Source organism: Lolium perenne, chromosome 1, assembly GCF_019359855.2.
Source record: "Lolium perenne isolate Kyuss_39 chromosome 1, Kyuss_2.0, whole genome shotgun sequence".
NCBI classification, from domain to species: domain Eukaryota; kingdom Viridiplantae; phylum Streptophyta; class Magnoliopsida; order Poales; family Poaceae; genus Lolium; species Lolium perenne.
The window spans coordinates 185,334,530-185,354,205 of record NC_067244.2 but is presented as its reverse complement, the minus strand read 5'-3'; the positions used below and the strand labels follow the sequence as shown (position 1 = coordinate 185,354,205).

Sequence of the window (19,676 nt, the reverse complement as noted above, 5' to 3'; positions counted from 1 at the left end):
AAGGGGAAGCAATGGCACGGGCACGGGCGCGGGGAAAGAAAGGGGAAGCAATGGCACGGGCACGGGCGCGGGGAAAGAAAGGTGAAGCAATGGCACGGGCACGGGGCTGGCTCGGGCTCCCATTTTGCAACGGTCACCTGGGTAAGCTGGGGGTCCAGCGCGCTAACGTGGACAAGTTGTGGGTCCCACGATAATCTGGATAAGTGAAGACGTGTCCACTGCGGGGCACCAACAGCGGCCCCACTTGCCAGCACCAACCAACGTCAACTAAACGGGAATCCTCCATCCGAGCTCCTTCTGCGGGTTTCAGACAAGGTCTTGGGAAAAACTGAGGAAAAACTGAGTACAACTAAAGATCCGAGGGCACGAAAATAGAAAACCCTATAATTAATGAGGAGAGATATGCTAGTGGTATCATAATATGACATGAAACTAGACAATTTAATATCAAATACATCCTATACACACAATTGCATTGAGATTTTACAAATAATTAAATATCATGAGATTATGATACTACTAGGTGATACTAACCACTATAGGGGTAGTATCATAGATTAGTATCATATGAATGATACCAAGATATGATACTTTGCACTATGACCAACTAAACAAATACAAGCTACCATCAATTAATGTTGTTAATCAACCAACTCAACTAACTGTTGTAGCTAAGTTATGCCTATTAGCGTTGTCTTACATCACTGGTATGACTCTAGGATGAACGAACATAGCAGATGAATCACTCACGTGTTGGCTAGTGCATTGTACTTATTACATATCTTTGCTAGTTAAACAAACACTCCACCAATATCACATTGTGCGATTTATGTCAATATAATTCCACATATTTTGGCAAAGCGTGACCAAAATACTTAGAACACGATTTCACCTACTCTTCTACTCCCTTTGTCCAACAAAGGACGTTTTAAATTTGTCTAACGTTTAAACGTGTTTAAACCTCTACTGAGTATTTTGTTTATGTTTGCGTTAAAACAAAAAAAAAGATAATTAAAGCGTTAGAATGGCCAATGATACATTCACAACACCCGCAAGTCCACCATGCCTACGCCAAGTGATGAATTCAATGATTCAAAAAAAAAAACTAAGAGATAGATGAAATTACACAAGGAATCTTTGTCTCAAAGAAGAGGAAAATGGGGATATGGAGAAATCGGTAGACGCTACGGACTTGATTGTATTGAGCCTTGGTATGGAAACCTGCTAAGTGGTAACTTCCAAATTCAGAGAAACGTACCCTGGAATTAAAAAAGGGAAATCCTGAGCCAAATCCGTGTTTTGAGAAAACGAGGAGGTTCTCGAACTAGAATACAAAGGAAAATGATAGGTGCAGAGACTCGATGGAAGCTGTTCTAACGAATCGGGTAATTACGTTGTGTTGTTAGTGGAATTCCTTCTAAATTTGAGAAAGAAGGACTTTACACATCTAATATACACGTATAGATACTGGCTACCACTGACATGTTGAAGACACCTATAAATCCACCGCTCCTACCACGAAATACCAAAAAAAATGTAGGCGGCGAGCCGAAACTCGCCTGTCCACCTAGTAGAGATATGGTTTGCTAGCGGGTGGCATTTCTTGTGTAATTAGTATGAAGTGTGACACCATTTCGAGAATTGCGCTAAAATCGGATGGTCAGGATGATTACAATGACGACCATAAAGCGCGACGGCCGACGTACCGCCATCACCAACTCATATATAGTAATATAGAAATTTAACTAATTATTCATAGTGGTGACATAAATTTTATTTTGTATGCTTGTTTTTTTTAACACATAGAAAACATTGTTTTGGTTTGATGTGAACTGGGTTTTTTTACACATAATAACATGCTTTTGTTTGTACTCCAGCGAAATAGTAATAGGAAGTAACAGAAGTAATTATTATTCCGTTCTAATAGAAAGTGTAAATTGTAGCAAGAGGTTGGCTAAATTCTAGCAGAAGCCTGTACGCAGAAAAATCTTGAAAGAAAATCAAAAGGGCTGAACGAAAAAAATAATGACAAACGCGCGAAAAAGGAAAAGACACAACTTAGAGCATCTCCACTCGTCTCCCCGATGAGGCCCCCGAACGACGTTTTTTCCATCCGGACGGCGTAATTTGGCCCAGTCGCGCCCCCGGTTCCTCGTTTTCGTCCGGATTTGGGCCTAAATTCATCCGGCGATCCCACGCCATCCCCGGCCCCCCGGGGAGCGCTCGGGGAGTCCGGACGAAACGAAAGCGCGGGAAACACCGAGGAAATTTCCCGCGCGTCTGGTGGCCCCAACTTGTCGGCGAGAGAAACCGATCGTCGTCCTCATCGCATCGTCTTCCGCGCGCTGTAAAAGCCTGCCGCCGGTCTGCATTCGCCGGCCACGCGGCAAGTTAATGTCGTCGTCTTCCGCGCACGCATCGTCTTCCGCGCGCACTAAAGGCTGCCGCCGGTCAGCTCGCCGCGGACGCGTCGCATTCCACGCGTCATTAATCACCCGCGCCAGCCGCGCCTATATATGCCGGTCTGCTCGCCGCGAGGCGTACCCCGTGCTCCACTCTCCCTCCACACTCCCTCTACTCTCCCGATGGCGTTCTACGACGACGACGGCGCAGCCAACAACGGCTTCCCCCGCCGGTCGCTCCACGCGTGGGAGGGGCACCTCCTCCACCAGGCGGGGTACCCCTGCCCGCCGGACACGAGGCCTCCCGGCGGCGGGTGGCGGTTTAGTGTTGGCGGCGTACCAATCCCGCCGCCGCCTCAGGGCCACGCCCTCGACGTCGCCATCGAGGAGGCGCGGATGACCTTGGCGGACGAGGAGCGCGCCGAGCCACGCCACCACCCCGACAACTACACGGCGTGGAACTCGTACTTCCTGCGGCGGTGGGAGCGGGAGCTCGCCTCCTACGACGGCCCGCCGCCTCCGCCTCCGCGCAACAACGCCGCGGGCCGCCGACGTTGGTGGAGCGCGCCGGAAAGGACGCTGGCGAACGTCCTCGTGCACATCGAGGGCGGAAACTTCCCGGTGCTCACAATGCCCCCTCCATCGAGGGCATCGGCGAGCCACCGCCGGGGAAACGTCTGGCAGCCACGGCGCATGGCTGCCAGCTCGTCGTCTTCCGGATCGGCGCCGAGGTCATCCTTCGCGCCGGTGAAGAGGGAGGAGGCGACGTCGCCTTCGACGCCGGTGCGCGTCAAGAAGGAGCCGGCGTCTCCGCCGCCGACTAGAGGGCGCAGCAGCGGCGCCCTCGTCATCCGCGACCAACCCTCCCAGTCTGGGCGGAAGAGGAAGGCGGCGAAAAAGGAGGACGCCGCGGCCGCCGCCGCAAACAGGCTCACCGAGGAGGAGGCGAAGCGTGCGGAGGACGCCGCCGTGGCGGAGGCGATCGTCAGGTCGCTCAACGACCTGGTGCCCGCCGACAACGCCCTCCCCGAGGACGCCGCCCTGGCGTGGTCCAGGCGCGACTGGGAGCGCGAGGAGGCGGAGCAGCAGCGGCGGCCGTTCGACCTGGCCGCCGCACGCCAACTCGCCGCCCGCGCCGCCCCAACCGCCGCCGCCGACGCCGCGCGCTACCGCCGTCCTGCGACACCTCCATCCGGCGTCGTTGTCCCCGTCGTCGACCTCGAGTCCTCGGACGACGAATGGTATAAGCCATCCCCGGGGTGGGGAGACGCCGGCCAGGGCAGCAGCCACCAGGCCGCGCCGCCGAAGGTGCCGAAGGTCGAGGACGACGGCTCCGACGACGGCGCCGACGACTACACGGTGTTCTACCGCCGTTTGGGCATGTAGAGCGCCGTGTTTTCAAATTAGCATTTGAATTCCCCTAGCCGAATTCGAAATATAGTCGAATTCGGCCTCTATGTATTAACTCCACCCGTTTTAGTCTAAATATCATTAAATTTAGTCTATATTCGCCCGAATTTAGCCGAAGTTTATCAAGTTTCCGTTTTTCAAACTCGCATCGTCGTCTTCGCCTGGGCACGCGGCTGGGAAACTACTCCTCCCCACGCCAAATCTTCCTCCAATCCGGACGAAAATTTCGCCGGATTTAGGCGTGGGGAGGGCCAACGAGTGAGGATGCTCTTACAAAGAAAAGAAAAACACTCCGCCACCCTCCCGCGCGAGTGACGCAATGTTCGAAGTGATTGGATTTGGATCGTGAGTAGAGCTCGCTGCAAGCGATAGAAAGGGATCCCGGCGACAGCGATCCAACGGCTGACAAGAGCCGCTTCGCTCTATATAAGTTGAGGGCTCAGGCAAACCATCGCAGCTAACAAACCCTAAATCCAGATCTATTCCCTCCGACCTAGGCTATGGCTTCCATGGTGTCCAAGCTCGCGCGGGCAGCCTTCGCAACCCGCGCCTCTCCCTCAGCCGTTGGAGGTCTTGCTGGTGGCGGCCGTCGTGCAGCCGCCATCAGTGGCTCCCCTGCAGACGCCCTCACTGTCTCCCTTGCAGGTAATCCCTAGCTAAGGGTCTCCCTCGGAATTTGGGTATGAATACCGAAATTCCGACGTCTTTTTATTTCGACAGGAATCCTTCAGAATTTAATGCCTGAAATGAAATTCACATATAATTTCTTATTATCAGTAGATATATTTGAATGAATAAACAACCATGGATTGGACACTATTCATTAGGAGTTGTTCTATTCACCACACATCTAACAAGCATGTCGATTGATTTAGTACTGCCAACTGATAATTTGTTATAATAACTCTGCCTTGGTTTAATCAAATTTACTCTGCTGAGAGCAGTAGTACAAATTATCGTATTTTCCACAAATCAAATTGTAACTCTGCATTCTGAATGACAGAAGTTCCCAAAGCATATCCCAATCCACCTGTTGATGAGAATGTACTCAAGTCCAAGGAAGCCATGTGGGCCTTCTATGAGCACTGGTGCAAGTTTCATGGCATATCGCGTGACCGTCGTGAGATGGCCCGTCGGTTCAAGACATTTAGTGATAACGCAAGGCGTGTTTACGAGTTCAACAATTCCAACTGCCGTGGCAGTCTGGCAATGAACCCTCTGTCAGATGCGACAACGGAGGAGATCAAGATGAGAAATGGATATAGGCGGCGTACAAAAAAATGATCGCACCCCTTCCTGATGTACTCTTGTGTGAGCCCTTAAGCCTTAAGTTATGCTTCTGTGTACCAAGACATGCCTCTTAAGTTCCTAGCAGTACTGTGTGTTGCAAAAAAATGATCTCAGCCTTTTCTGATGTACTCTTGTGTAAGCCCTTAAGCCTTAAGGTATGCTTGGTACCAAGACATGCCGCTTAAGTTCCTAGCAGTTCTATGTGCTGCTTTGTTGCATGAACATTTTAACTTTAAATAAAAGTCTATATCATGTATATTGGACAATTATCTATCTCTTTGATGTATGAGCTCATTTATAGCTTCCATAAAAGCTATATTTTCTGTAACTCCCCATCTATCGCTTTGATGAATGAGCTCATTTGGCTTTATTGAAATCTATTTTTTTTTTGCTGTATCTCCTCAGTTTCTGCCTTTTGGTGCAGATTATAAGTTGCACTCCTGGTCAACACTTGCATACGGTTTCTTTATTTATGCGTTCTGTTGCTCTATTATTTTGGAACTTGGCTCAGTCAGATCATGTCGCAAGCTTCATTTTCTCACCACCACCAAGAGATGTTGAGATTGTGGATGGTTCGAGATAGGCAGATTTTGCAAGGGAGGTGTGCTTGATTTTGTGCTGTTTGTCCTGCCTCTTCCTTCGGTTTACGATATTCTTTTCAGTTATAATGTTTCAATTCTCTTTTAGAGGCCATACGAAATCTGTTTCCAGCTTCTCTTGAATGTGTATTCTGAACGAGTTAATGGTGTATACTCTATTACACTTGCATTAGATTTGTCCTTGCATATTGCATCAAAATAAGACTGCCCTTTCTTAATGAAAGGCAAGGAAAGGAAAATTGCCCACCTTCACTTCTTTTTAGTCTATTGATTTTTTGAAGGAAAATCGTGGGAAGCCGAGTCTTGTAATTGGAAACCCAAGTTCTGATCTCTTGATTGGAGCATGATATGTCTGAGGTAGGCACTTTCCTTTCATTTAGTCATATCTAAATGAGACCACTTCACATACAAAATCTTGTACTCCCTCCGTCACGCCAAAGATGTTGGACCAGTCATTTTGCAAAAACATCCTCGGAGAATCCCAACAAACTGTGCAGTATTGTAGTCCACGTCTTTCTTCCTTGCTCGCTCCGCATCTTCTTCCCATCTGCTCCATCTTTGGCCACCATGCTTGCGCCCGCACCCACGCCGTGCAGCTCCCCCGCTTCCTCCCACTCCACTACTCAGCAGATTCTTGCTTCATCCTTGGGGTTCTCTCCCCTGCACCTTCATCCACACCTCTAGCCTAAATGCCTAGTGTTTCTCCCTTGATTCGGACCAGCGGTGCACTCCGGCCGTTGAAGACCATGCCCTCGCACGCGCAATTCTCCAGCGCCTCCTTACGGTCCTCCCTTACTCGCTCCTCCCGGCCCTCTCCCCCAGGTCGCATCCACACCACTGGCCAAAAAAATTGATGCCTTTGAGGTGGCGTGGTGGCTCCTCTACCACGGATCCGCCTCGAGCAGCGGCGGGGGTGTGCTGCTCGTTCCGTGGCGCTCGATCTGGAGGGCATGGGGACGAGCGCGGATGCTTCGCTGCTTCTCTGGTGGTTCTTCGCCATGTCCGGGCGCTGACTCCAAGCAATTCAAGAGGCAAGGGTTCCATGTAGTCTAATCAATTCAAGTTTTGGGTGATTGATGACTCCAAGCGGCAGGGGTTCCTCGTTTTCGGCCAGTTCGCGACCGCGATGCAGGTTTGCCCACTCTTGGCTTCTCCGTTCAGGCGCATCATGTTTAGTTTTCCAGTGCTGCGGGGGTAAAAGGAAGTGTGGCTTTGTGATGTTTTTTTTTTTTTGAACAAAACAGGGCCAAGAAGGCTCTAGAGATTTCATTCATCACACACGTCGCGGGTACAAATTACAAAGAGGCCCTTTGGCATCTCTCGCTCCGAGAAACCTGGAATTTGAAGAAAGGCCCTCTAAAATTACAAAAAACACCCTGGAACAAATTCCGAAAAAGCAATCAGGTCCCTGGGCACCTCCGCCACCACCACCAGTCGCCGGCACCCTCAAGGCGTCGCCGCCGAGGAACTGGGCGCATACGCTCGAACACCCATATCCGGCGAAGCTCCATCGCCGCTGGACGCCGTGGAACCACCGGGAACAAACCACTTGGTGGAGACCAGGCGTCGAGCTCCAGCCGCTTGGAGGAAGGGCCTCCACACAGGAGGTTCAAGAGATGCCGCCATGCCGGTAGAAGAGCGCGGAGGCAAGCAGGACGTCCGCGTGTTTGAGCTCGACGAAGAAGAACCGCAGATAGCACCACGCAGGCAGTCGTCGTCGATGCTGGCCTTGGAAGGTTGCAGGTCCGCCGCACCTTTCCTCCTCGCCACCACGGCAGTTCGGGAAAGCGTGCAGCCGAAACCTCCACCACCTCGAACAGCTCCGGTAACAGGGACATCCACCTCCCAGATCCAAAAACAACGGATCTCGCCCCCACTCCTCTAGACCACCATGGCCAGCAAGGAGAGGAACAGAAGACCGCCTCACCACATCAGATCGGCACTCCCCCTCGCCACCACGGCCGGACAGGAGGGCTTCACCGGCGCAGAGAGATCGAGGACAAGCAGAGCCAGGAGCCACCAAGTTATTGGAGAAGGCGGCGTTGCTGAGGCTCCTGCTTCCCTCCAGGCGCAGGAGCAGAAGAACGAGCAGCAGCAACCCTAGAAGCTCCATGGATCCGGTGGCCTAGATCGAGAGCTCCGCCTCCAACTACGGGCAGAACGCCCAAAACGCCAGCATAGGCCGGAAAACACAAGAAAACCTACAGATCTAAGCCCTAGACTACTCCGGCGCCCAACCTAAACCAACTCCGGCAAGCTATTTTGGCGGAGCGGCCGTCGGCGGCCCGGTCAACGGCGAAGGTCTCTCAAGGTTACTGTAGAGGGAGGAGAGCGGTTCGGGGGGGAAATGAGTAGCTTCTAATGCTTTCTGATGTTAATGGTTTCCTCTGTTGCGATATGCAGCTCAAGCGTGAAGGTTGCTGTTAACTTGTCATGATGTGCCCATGTTTGCTGTGAACTGGGCTTGATCTGTTATTCCTTCTTCTGCGAGTTTATCTCTTTGTGATGTCTGAAGTGGATGGCTTGTGGTGTTTTGTCGTAGACCTGACTAGCTTCGATCAGCGTGTGATGAAAGGTCTTGATGAACTACTTTGCAGTAAGCCCCTAATTTTAATCTGAAGCTTATGACGCGTCATTCGAATGCATTTACTACCTCTAGCTCTAAGATGCAACCATGATCTTGTATGATGATGGAGGATAAGTAAGCTTATGTTTCTCTCTTTGTGGGGAAGTTAGAATAAAAAAAATTATTCACATTTGAAATAGTTCCAGGTTTTCTATATATTCTTGACAGTTATTTAGTTAGCCAGTCTTATTCTTGACAGTATATGTATTTAGCCTGCAACATAAATGATAAGCATGCCTGGAAGAACAAAACTGGTGTATGCCTGTATTAGCAATAATTCAATATGTGCTCTTCGGAGACATATAGAATGAGCATGCCAGTTCTTCATCCAAGCTATGTGATGCATATAAAAAGAAATAAGTTGGTTTATTGTTTGAGTATATACACATAAACCACCTCATCATATTGGAGGCTAGACATGTTCTCTCTCTTCTGTACGTGTATATATGTACTAGTGGTTGGGGCGCCCCATGGGGCGCCTCCTAACCGGTCAGGTGCAGGTCAATTACGTCCTAATCCACGCTCAAGTTTTAAAAAGTGCAGTGTTACATGTTAGTTATAACATGCTGAGCCTCGGTGGAACTATTCACCCATCTCACCAGAAGTCCCATCATGCAAAAAATGGCATCTACCCAAGATCCTTCAAATCTAAATATGGAACATATTACAATAACTGCAAAAGCGGCATGAAGACTTTAATTGAAGTCATGATCCATATATACTCTTGGTAATGTATAAAGAAACGGTTACAAGGCTTATAAAACATCCTTTTCACCAGTCATATATCCTTTCAGTAACTATAACTTGTAGCAATCTAACATAAATCACAAAGTTAGGTGTTCAGGGTTTATACGCAGGATCTGCGACTGCCAGGTCATCACACGAAAGTTCTTCTAATTCTCTAGAATGTTTTTCCCAGCTTATCCTTGAACACCCAGATCTATGATGTGCAGTCCAATATTCAATGTTGAAAATATTTAGATCTGCATGTCCATCAAAGGGTCATTAGTAAGCTATAAAAAGTGTAAGATTGATCGATCTGAAAAGCATATTGCATGTCCATCAACGAGTCATTAGTAACATGCCAACATCCAGAGACTAAGACTAGTCACAATGGGAAGTATCATATACTAGTATCATGCACATGATACTAGTTTATGATACTAACCCCACAATGCATAGTATCATAAGTTAGTATCATAGTATCATCATATTTAATGTTTTGTAGAATCTCAATGCAAATGTGTGTGCATGATGTGTTTGCCATTAAGTTTTCTAGTTTTACGTGCTATGATACGGTATCATATTATGATACCACTCTCATCTCTCACCTCATTAATTGGTGTGCCACATCAGATTTTTTACAACATGGCATGCATGATACTACTTATGATACTCCCATTGTGGCTAGTCTAAGATCCATCTTGCATCAAGAAGTGTGTAACCCCATATTTCTTGCAGTTTTTGGAAATATGTCTGTCCAGTGCATAATTAGATACCTACTCTAGTAGTAATAGAAAGGTCACTGAATACATAATTAGATACCTACTCTAGTAGTAATAGAAAGGGCACTGAATGCATAATATATATATACATCACTTAGTGGATGAACTAAGCAGGAGGTGGTGAAATACAAGACGTAAGGGAGTTTGGTACTTTACCTGGCTGGATGTAATCTTTGGGTTCAAGCTCGATCAGTTGAGCAGCTCTGGTATATCAGTACATATCCATAATTTAATACATCACATAACATCAAATACTCAAACCTTCTTATTTTGTAAGTAGAATCAACATGGCTGAATTCACGAAAATCTCCTGTTTCTATGGCTAGTTGCAACCCCTAAAAATATGGAGTTAAGTATTCAACGTAACAACTGACAGAAAACATAAGCAGCACGTAACACCATGAACTCTATTTCTGGTCACTGTTTCTTTTTATAAAATGGTCTTTGTAACTGAATTTGTCGAGGGAAAGAGATTGAAAAAACATTAATTTTCAATTTTCATGACCACCCCAAATATTTTAAGCATAAGCGTTGGTTTATACAAAGGGAGAGGCAGCGCTGCACATATAACAACAAGCTATTGTTGTGTGAAAGATATTAGGGCTAACCTGTAGTCCAATTGAGAAAAAAAGGGTTCATAAATGGTTTAATGTCAAGCTCAGTAACCCACATTGAAGGAGAAATAAGACCAAATTATATGACATAAAACATGAAATTCTGAAGTACTTTGAGCACATAAGATTCACAATACACAAGTTAGCACATGAACTGATTAGTAACAGGTCATGATGTAATTTCATACACTACCTGCATTTTGAAACCTGTTTCAACCCATTTGGCTTTTGGAATGTTCACTGCGTGCAATTCTCATCTATATCTACTCTTCTGCTTCATCAGTGACTATCATTTCCTAGTACATGACTAACATGACGGTGGAATGAACTGAAACATGCAAAAGAGGGTACTGTTAGAACGAGTTACATGAGATACTATATAATGCAAGAAAACAACATGGAATATGGTCTAAACAAATATCCTATTTAACTTCCGAAACCAAATAAGAATATACGGAGTTTCAATTTGTAAGAATCAGTAACATTTGAATCATGTCAAATGATCTCTGACTTTTAGGTTTAAGGATCTTACTATTGTTGTGACAAATGATACAGTAGAGGCGAAATTAAGCAACCTCCCTTGACTCAAGTAGCATGCCAATGTTACAACTGATCATTTTCATTTTAAAGGGACTTGACATGTACAGTAAAAACAAGGATTAGAAGCATGCTTATGTATGTGTGCATGTGTGAGAGAGGAACCTCGATTTGTAATGGAGTGCACACAGCATTTTCCGTGCCACAAAATGTAATCATCATTTAATTCAACCATAAAGTTCAATAACACCGTGGAATATCCGAAAAACAATCACCTCTTATCTTTTGAGTTGTTTATTTTCCCCAGTAGTTTCAAACCATGTTTGGCCCTTTCTGCATCTCTCAGCACCTTCATATGCAATTGAACATCCCATACTCCCAGTCAACACTAAAATAGAGCTAGCAAATTCAAATTTGAACAGCAAAAAACAGAGCTACCTGTCGAGGAGCTTGGAGCTTTTTTCTTTTAGCACAAGTCATAAACATCAGGTTCCATACAATAATCCAGTTACTGGTAGGAAAAGGGAAGTACATTACAAACATATTTTGTTGCCAAAAGAGGTAGGACCGTAGGATGCATCAACCTGGATTTAAGTTCAAATTGAGTACAAAAAAAATTGAACCAAGAATGCTGGATGAAAAAAAATCTGATGTAATTCACGTTTTTTGCACCTCAAATTGGGTGAGAAGTTTGTTCCCATCCTCGTTAGCAAGATCTGCAGCCACACCAGCTAAAGTAAGCCGCCCCTAGCAACAATTGGAATTATGTGGTTTAATTTTTGCTAGTAAAAGAACAGAAGAAAATAGCCACACAAAAGAAAATACGTGCACGAAGAATCACCCGTCGTGCCTGCAATCTCCGAGCCGCGATGATCCGTGATGAGCTCTTCTTACCTTCATGTAGCACACGGTATTATAGGAAGAAGCAATCTAAATATTGCGAAATCGATCATAACTACTATATTAAACCTTAACAAACATCTTTGTTCTCCTAATTTTGGATTTTATTTTGGGATTAACCTGCATCTGACACGTATGTGTTTTTCTGGTTGATTTTCGTTGCGATTATTCTGTGTACAAATTCGGCGTCCTGTTGCACTTTTGTTGTTACTTTTCTTTGTTATATGTGGTGGGCTTCCTTTTGTGGTGGATGATCGTAGCGTTTTCGTTTATGGTGGGGCCCTTGGTGGTGCGCACGATCGCCGCTTTGACTGGTCCTTGTTTTCTCTTCTTCTCTATCTGCTTTCCATCTCTTTTTTATAGCTGCCCAACCAAATCCCCCTTTGCTCGATGGCCGGCACCGCCCTCCATGTTCCCGGGCTTTGGCTCCTTTTCTTGTGCGTGGCTAAATGTGTCGTCACCACCTCCTCCTCGCTCTCAGTGGTGCAGGCGGAGAGGACGGTGACAACACGGCCTCGACCACGTCCCCAAAAGTGACGCCGGCAGCCTCGTCGTGATGGAGAAGGAGCGAGAGGCCATGGTGGTCGGTTTACCCACGGTGGAGGTGTGGGGCACGCGCGTGGTTGTGGGTTTTATGCCGGCGAGGACACGGCGGAGGCGCTGGACGAGCGCGCATCAGAGGTGGGCTGTCGGCGGCCGCTGGTGGAGGTGCGAGAGCGCGCGGTTAAGGTCATCTTTCCAGCGACTACGCGGTGGAGGTAGTGCTTCGGGCATTGCAGAGGAGGAGGTCGGGCACAGGCCCAGCTCGGCGTCAACCTCTGCCGCAAGGCGCCCTACATCCACCACCAGATGGACCTCTTCTTCGAATCCCCCTCCAGACGCCACCGGCCAAGTCCCAGGCCGCTCTCCAGCTCTCCGCTTTCCCATCCATGGTGCACTCTCAGCGTCTCCAAGCTCCGCTCGATATGCATCAGCAGCAGCAGTTCACGGTGATTCAACCGCAGTATATCTTCCAGACCAAGCCCCAGCTCCCGACCGTCGTCTCAACGACCAACGCTGCCGCGGTCTCCTTGCCGCCCGCCGGCCATGGCCTTCTACCCACCGCCACCTCTCGCCTTCCGCTGCACCAACGCCCTGGGCGGTTGTCGCCACTGGTGGGAGCTTATACTTCCAGCAGCCGGACCCTGGGGTCAGGGGCATGGCTTCCCCAACAGCTGCACCACCGGCCTGGACCGACAACAAAGAAAGGTGAGCTACTTATGGAATTATGGATTTGTCTCCAAATTAAGTTGATTGATGTACTGCGACCTACTTGGACATTTAGCTGGTCGATTAATTCGATTAGAGTCACTAATTGTGTGGTTAATCTGGTTCTGCTCATTAGGATGATTCACTTCAGTAGTGTGCTGTTCAGAATGTATGCTTAGCAAGGGAGGAATTTTTCAGAGTCCAGCAAAAAAAAAAAAATGAAACCGTGTCTAGGAGAAACTAGGCACTTTTTTGATATAGTAGAAGCGGGATGAGCCCACGTCTTCAGGAATCGTACTCCGGTCGTTGGGGTACGCCACTGCGACCCCAACCACTGGGCTAAGCCCACGTCTTCAGAGTCCAGCAAGAAAAGCACAATAGATTTACTTCAGTTTTTTAATGTCTTTGTATACTACTTCGGTAGTGTGCTGTTCAGAATGTATGCTTAGCAAGGGAGGGATTTGTCAGAGTCCAACAAGAAAAACACAATAGATTTACTTCAGTTTTTTAATGTCTTTGCACAGTATACTAAAGGTAGCAGATTTTCATGTACATGAAAAATTATCTTTAGTAAAATCTAATCGTACCCTTTACTTTTATTCTTTCGATTTCTGTGTCAATATTTTCCTAGCTCACTTGAAACGTAGGCTGTATTAGGTTATTCCTTTTTGAGTTATGTATTCTGCTAATGGTCCTGGTTTAGTCTATTCGGCTTGAGGAATATATTGACAGAGTGCTGAGTTGTTGAATTCATGTAATGGTCTCACAACGAGTGCTCAGCTTTCTTTTCATCATCTTGTTCAGACTAAATAGTAGTTCCACTATGGAATTCACCCATGCATGTAAGCCGGTTGGTGTGATATCTTTACTTCTTTTTACAGTACCACAAAGCGGAAAATAGGTGGGCCTGGCGGCTTAAAAAATGTTTGTGCTATTTCATCTCAACTTCAGGCTGTTGCTAGATGAGAAGATAACAACTGATTTATTCCCTTTGACTAATTTCTCCCATGATCCACTTCTGTATATTTAACATTGTAATCTTCATTCAGGTTGTGAAGCAGTTAAGGGCATATACCGGTCAGAATAACCTTCAGGATCCTGATTATAAAAGGAAGATCATTTGCAATGATGAACTTCACGTCGTCTTTGGAACTGACGCCGTTGGCATGTTTAAGATGAACAAGTTATTGGCCAACCTCCTCTTGACTCAAAGTACATGCTCTTGTTTCCTATTATCTGCACTTGTCTGATAATGATCATCTGAATTTACTTTTATTTTTCAGAATTCTCAAATTTATTATTTTGACATTGCACTAGATCAAGATGAGGAAACAAGAAGAATATTAAGGTGCCCAATACATTTCTCAACAAATGCCTCCTGTTTTAATTCACCATATGTGGTTGTTTCTGATGCACTAGCCAAATTCATTGGTGTTCAAGGAGCCTCATGACAATGCTCTGAAGTGTTTGTGGGATTACATAAAATAATCATTTTCAGGTATGGATGCGTCTTAGCTTTCTTTTTTTTGTATGCTTCAGCCTTGGGTTTTGCATGCCGGGGTCTGAAAAGTGTGGCCTTATATGTTCTTTCTAATGCTCCAAGATAGTATGATACTTACTGAGATTCTATATTGGTTCACGCCATGGCATTTTTCGTTTGTTCAATTAATCTTGAAGCAAATCATATCTTAAGCAAGGGATATCATAAATAATTTGATTTTGAATGTTTTTATGAGTAAAAGGTTCTCGCATTATGTGCAGGTCTGTTATGGTGTGGAGGGACAGGGCCTCTTTGATCTGAACCATGCCATATTTGGTAAGTGATCGGCACATGTTCAAAATATGCAGCCTATGTATTCTGCTTAATTTTTTTATTGCGACGATGCCATTAGTTCATACAACTAAATATCGGATGTGGGATACTGGGCCAGGGTGACGACAGTAGCTCAGTGTCCCTCTCATGTCCACTTCCAACAAGAAGTTATTTAACTTTGGGTGCATAGTATTATTAAAATTTTTTATGATCTTATTGTATTCAATTTAACATACAACTAAAGAGTTTGAAGTTTGAAAAGAAACTGCGATATCACTTTGTTCCATAATATAAGCTTTTTTTGGCAAACTAAAATAGTTTGTCAAAACGGCTTATATTATGGAACGAAGGGAGTAGTGTATGAGGTGCTATTTCGGCACAAATAAATACTAAAATTGGCTATGCTCATATTGTATTCAATTTAACATAGAACTAGAGAGTTTGAACTTTTCAACGAAAGTGAGATATTGGGTGATTATGTTCATGTTCATCTATTTCAGTACATGGATCATGAGCGTACATATATTGCATGTGCATATCAGAGTATCACAGAAATCCCTAGGAACTGAAGCTTTATGGCTTGGACAACGAAGGCATGAAAGCATTGATAAAAGAAATTTCTAGAGATATCAAGGCAAATTTTTCTTTCTTCCTGTAGAGCTCAACTAGATCAGTTGAATATTTTCTTAATGTGATTAAAGAGGTGTTGCCTGCCAAAACCCACCGGCGAGCAGCGACGGGCAACACGGAGAGCCGGGAGGCTCCCAGGACTGCTGGTGGGCCCTGGTCCCTCGGGCGACGGCCCGTAATGCTCCGGCACGCACGTCCGAGCTGGTGCAAGGGCGTGCCACCTGACCTATACCTGGTCAGGAAGGTGATGGATTGCTTCGATTAGTTTCCTGCATGGCAGACACGTAAACATTAAATACGAGCCTCGATCGGCTCTCGGGTTATCCTGTGAATCGGCTCAAGGAGCCGATCCACCCATGATTCGTATTGGATCTACGGTAACATGGTGGTCCTGCTTGATCAATACTAAGCTAAAACGATCTACGATGATTTAGGGTTTTCACCACATAACCGGAACGTCCTACACGTAGTTGAGCCTGGCAGCTACGGAAGATGACAGAAAACCAACCCTAGAAAAGGCCTAAAAACCAACATGGAGTTGATCCTCGGAACATCCCTTCTAGGACCAGCAAACCGTACCTTACGCACTACTGGATCATTCAACCCGTTTGCAAGGCCTAACCATATGGATATCAAACTAATCCTTGAAGAACAAGGAACAACCGTAACAGATCGAATCTACTAAATAAAGACTAAGCAAGGTGCTGCCCTTACACCTAAGATAGGTGTAAGGACAGCTAGATATCTAGGGATAGTATAGCTAAACGAATACATCAAGAAAGTACCGATGCTAACCCTAACATATCTATGATAACGGTGTTGCTCGCCATCAACAAGGCTTCAGCACGAGCAACACATAAACAATGAATAAACAAGATACTGCCTAGATCGCAAGATGCGATCTAGGCAGCATGACGCTTACCCGGGAGAAACCCTCGAAACAAGGGGTGGCGATGCGCCTAGATTGGTTTGTTGCGAACGTGATCGTCCTCCTTTCTCAATAACCCTAGATACATATTTATAGTTCGTAGACTCTCTAACTTGGGAAAAAACCCAATCGTGCACGAGCTGAACTCTATCTCTTAATTCTAACCGACACGTAACCTACTATAATTTACAGATACACGGGCAACCTAGCCCAAACTCTTGCACGAGGCCGATTCATGAATATTTCCCGTGTATATTCTCCAAGTCCATCTCAATCACGGCCCACCTCCTGACTTGGTTAAAATCTGGTGATAACACATGCCCCCCTGGTTTTGGCAATGATAATTCCAAAACCACTCTGTTTTTCTTCGTAGGGTCATGTCGTGGTAGAGCAGAACCGTCGCAGTATCCTTTCATCATGATGCCTTGCCTTCTCAACTTCTCTACACGATTTGACAGTTTTTTGGCACCAATTCCTCGGAAACCGCTGTAGCATTAAATCTCCACTATATCCCCATTATTTAACCGTGCCGAACAGTTCGCCTCTTCATCCTCTTGCTCAGTACTAGCCATCGGCAAAAAACCCCTTCCTCTGAAGCCATGTCTTCCTCCTCCTCCTCCTCTGCCTCATCGGGTCTGTCCTTCCAGTCCTCCTCCTCCAGCGAGCCGATACCAGAGCACGACCTAATGGCGCAGTACGAGAAGGAAGCTCCCGAGCATTGGGACGATGAGGAGTGGGACTTCACCGTCAGGGTGAACGACGCACCCCTGGCCGTTGTCGGGCCAGATGATGACTTGTCCCTGACCGACGGGGAGGCGGACCTCCGGTTCCTCGTCGACGGGGAATTGGAGGCGGAGAGCGAGGACGACCTCTTCTCCTGGGCGAGCTTCTCCTCCTACGACGAGGAGGATGAAGAGGAGGAAGAAGAGGAGGATGACGACTCCTCCAACGAGTACCCGCCGGCAAAACGCTTCCGCGCGGGGTCGGACTACGACGACGACGATGACGACGAGGAAGAGGAAGAAGCCCCTGCCGAGGGCTATGGCAGCAGTGACGAGGAGCTCGCCGGTAGCAGCGCCGACGGCAGCTACGACGGCGACGACGAGGGCAGCGATGGCCCCTAGATTAGGGACTACTAGCATAGGACTAGTAGTAGTAATCGGCTCTTCTTTTGTTCTTCCTTTCTCGAGCAATCGGCTCTTCTCTGTAAGAAATCCCCTTTATCAATGAAAAGTGCTTTCAATTGATTTTGCCGATAGTCAAAGTAAGTCAACGCTCAAAGAGCCGATGGCAGCGCATCGGCCTTTACCATAAAACGCTGATAAGGCCAGACTTAGTTGCCTGTTCAAACGGTAACCTGCGACCTCTGTCTAAAAGAGTAAACTCAGATCCCCAAATCGCCGCTCGAACAGATCCAACCCGCGACCGCACGAATCTCAGACCTCAACCGCGCCAAACCAACTCCGCAACGAATCCAATGGCGGAATCATCCAACGCCAACGCTACGGTCTCCGGTCTGAAGGTAATCCTCAACCGCTCCTCGCCATCCGAGCATAATGTTAGAATTAACAGCAAACACCTGAATTAATGTCTTATTCCGTTATTAATTTTAGGTATCAGACATTCTGCTGCCGCATCCTTCTCTCCCAAATTCTCTTTGTCTTGGCCCCCGTTCTTCCGAGAGTCCTGCCCATTTGATTTCATACGAGGCCAATAGAATTCCCTTCGTAAACCAGAATTTAGATCTGACCTCTTGGGCCGACTTCTTACGAGCCTGGCCTAATCCTCCTGAAGATTGGGTGTCATGGTACAGTAGAGTATACAAAACTCACCATGCCACCTGGGAAACTATAGGAATAGCCGATGCTTTGTCATTATCATTGTCTCCCCTTGAGAAGCATGAGAACCTTCTGAAAACCATCAGCTACTTTTGGTCTGATGCACTGAATTGCTTCATGTTTGGCCATGGCCCCATGACACCAACTCTGCTGGATGTGGTCATGATCACAGGTCTAGACATTGCATCCCCAAGCCCCTCTGCTTTTAGGCTGCCAAAAGTTCCTTTCACACTCTCCTCCAAAACAGAGTGCACAAGCTGGGGTGCCTACCTCAGACGTTACATGAAAACCAAAGGCCATGTGACAGAGAAAGAACACACGGCCTTCCTGAACTTCTGGTTGGAACACTTCATATTCTGTGGCCCTTCACTCGCCCCAACCAAGAATTACCTTTCCCTGGCCTATGAACTTGCCAAAGGCACTCAGCTTGGTATCGGCAAACTATTCCTTGGAGAGGTCTATCGATATCTCCAACTGATGTCTATCAACTTGTTCTCCCAAAAGACAGTCAAAACAGGAGGCCCCTGGTGGTTTATTCAGTTATGGGCTCAGTTGTATTTTCGGAACCAGATCCCAAATTCCCCACCTTTAGCCACTTGCACCTTCCCTGATGCCAATGGGAAGCTGATCCGATGCACTAGCTATGGCCAAGCTCTGTATAGCCTTCCAGGCAGCAAACTGATCCCCAAGGAAGCATCAGAGTGGTTCAGGATCTTCTTCCCAAGGCCTGGATAACCCTCTGTTCTTTCCTTACGCTGAATCTGGAAATTTTGAAAATCCAGTCTCCTTCAGGCTAGACAGCTTTGCCGATGACCCTAGCACCCGGCACTTATATTCAATTATGATCCGTCCTTGCTTCCTTCTAGTGGGCATGAGCACCTCAAATAGGATCATCAAATCTAGCTATGAGTGTTATCAGCCGGTCGTAGTAGCCCGGCAATTTGGTCTTGGGCAGGTGTCTCCACACTTCTTCCTTCACCACTTGACAGAGAGCAGAGCTGAGTTGCCTGATGTCCTCACTGGCCAGAGGTGTTACTCTCTCTTTGACGCTCTGGCCATTCCAATCCCTCACAACCTCCATTTCACCTCGTCAACCGATGGTTTTGAGACCTGGTGGTCGATGTGGAAGACCCACGCCTTCAGGAGAGCTCTTGGACCGTTGCTGAAACAACTTGATGCTGAATATGATATCCCTGCAGAACAGGTACCACTACTCACAAATTTCTTGCAGTGGCTCACAACGATTGTTTGTAACCTGGCTCTGTTTCCTTGCAGCAACAAGATGGTCCAGAACATGCGCAAGCTGACGGCTCCCCTTTCAAATTCCTCCCACCAG

General features: G+C 46.8%; 1 protein-coding gene and 1 pseudogene across 1 annotated transcript; both read left to right on the top strand.

Moving 5' to 3' along the window:
• The first annotated feature begins 4,256 nt into the window (after positions 1-4,256).
• On the top strand, positions 4,257-5,430 carry LOC127315657 (uncharacterized). Its single transcript, XM_051346128.1, has 2 exons — positions 4,257-4,457; positions 4,816-5,430. The coding sequence occupies exons 1-2, from the start codon at positions 4,313-4,315 to the stop codon at positions 5,094-5,096; spliced, it is 426 nt and encodes a 141-aa protein (XP_051202088.1). The 5' UTR covers positions 4,257-4,312; the 3' UTR covers positions 5,097-5,430.
• A 7,009-nt stretch (positions 5,431-12,439) lies between these two features.
• Positions 12,440-14,619, top strand: LOC127335553 (uncharacterized; annotated as a pseudogene).
• The last annotated feature ends 5,057 nt before the right edge of the window (positions 14,620-19,676 follow it).

Bases quoted from the DNA above. Each gene is read 5' to 3' on its own strand.
- LOC127315657 (XM_051346128.1), top strand. From the start codon at position 4,313: ATGGCTTCCATGGTGTCCAAGCTCGCGCGGGCAGCCTTCGCAACCCGC. The intron at 4,458-4,815 runs GTAATCCCTAGC...TCTGAATGACAG, and splicing joins CCTCACTGTCTCCCTTGCAG to AAGTTCCCAAAGCATATCCC.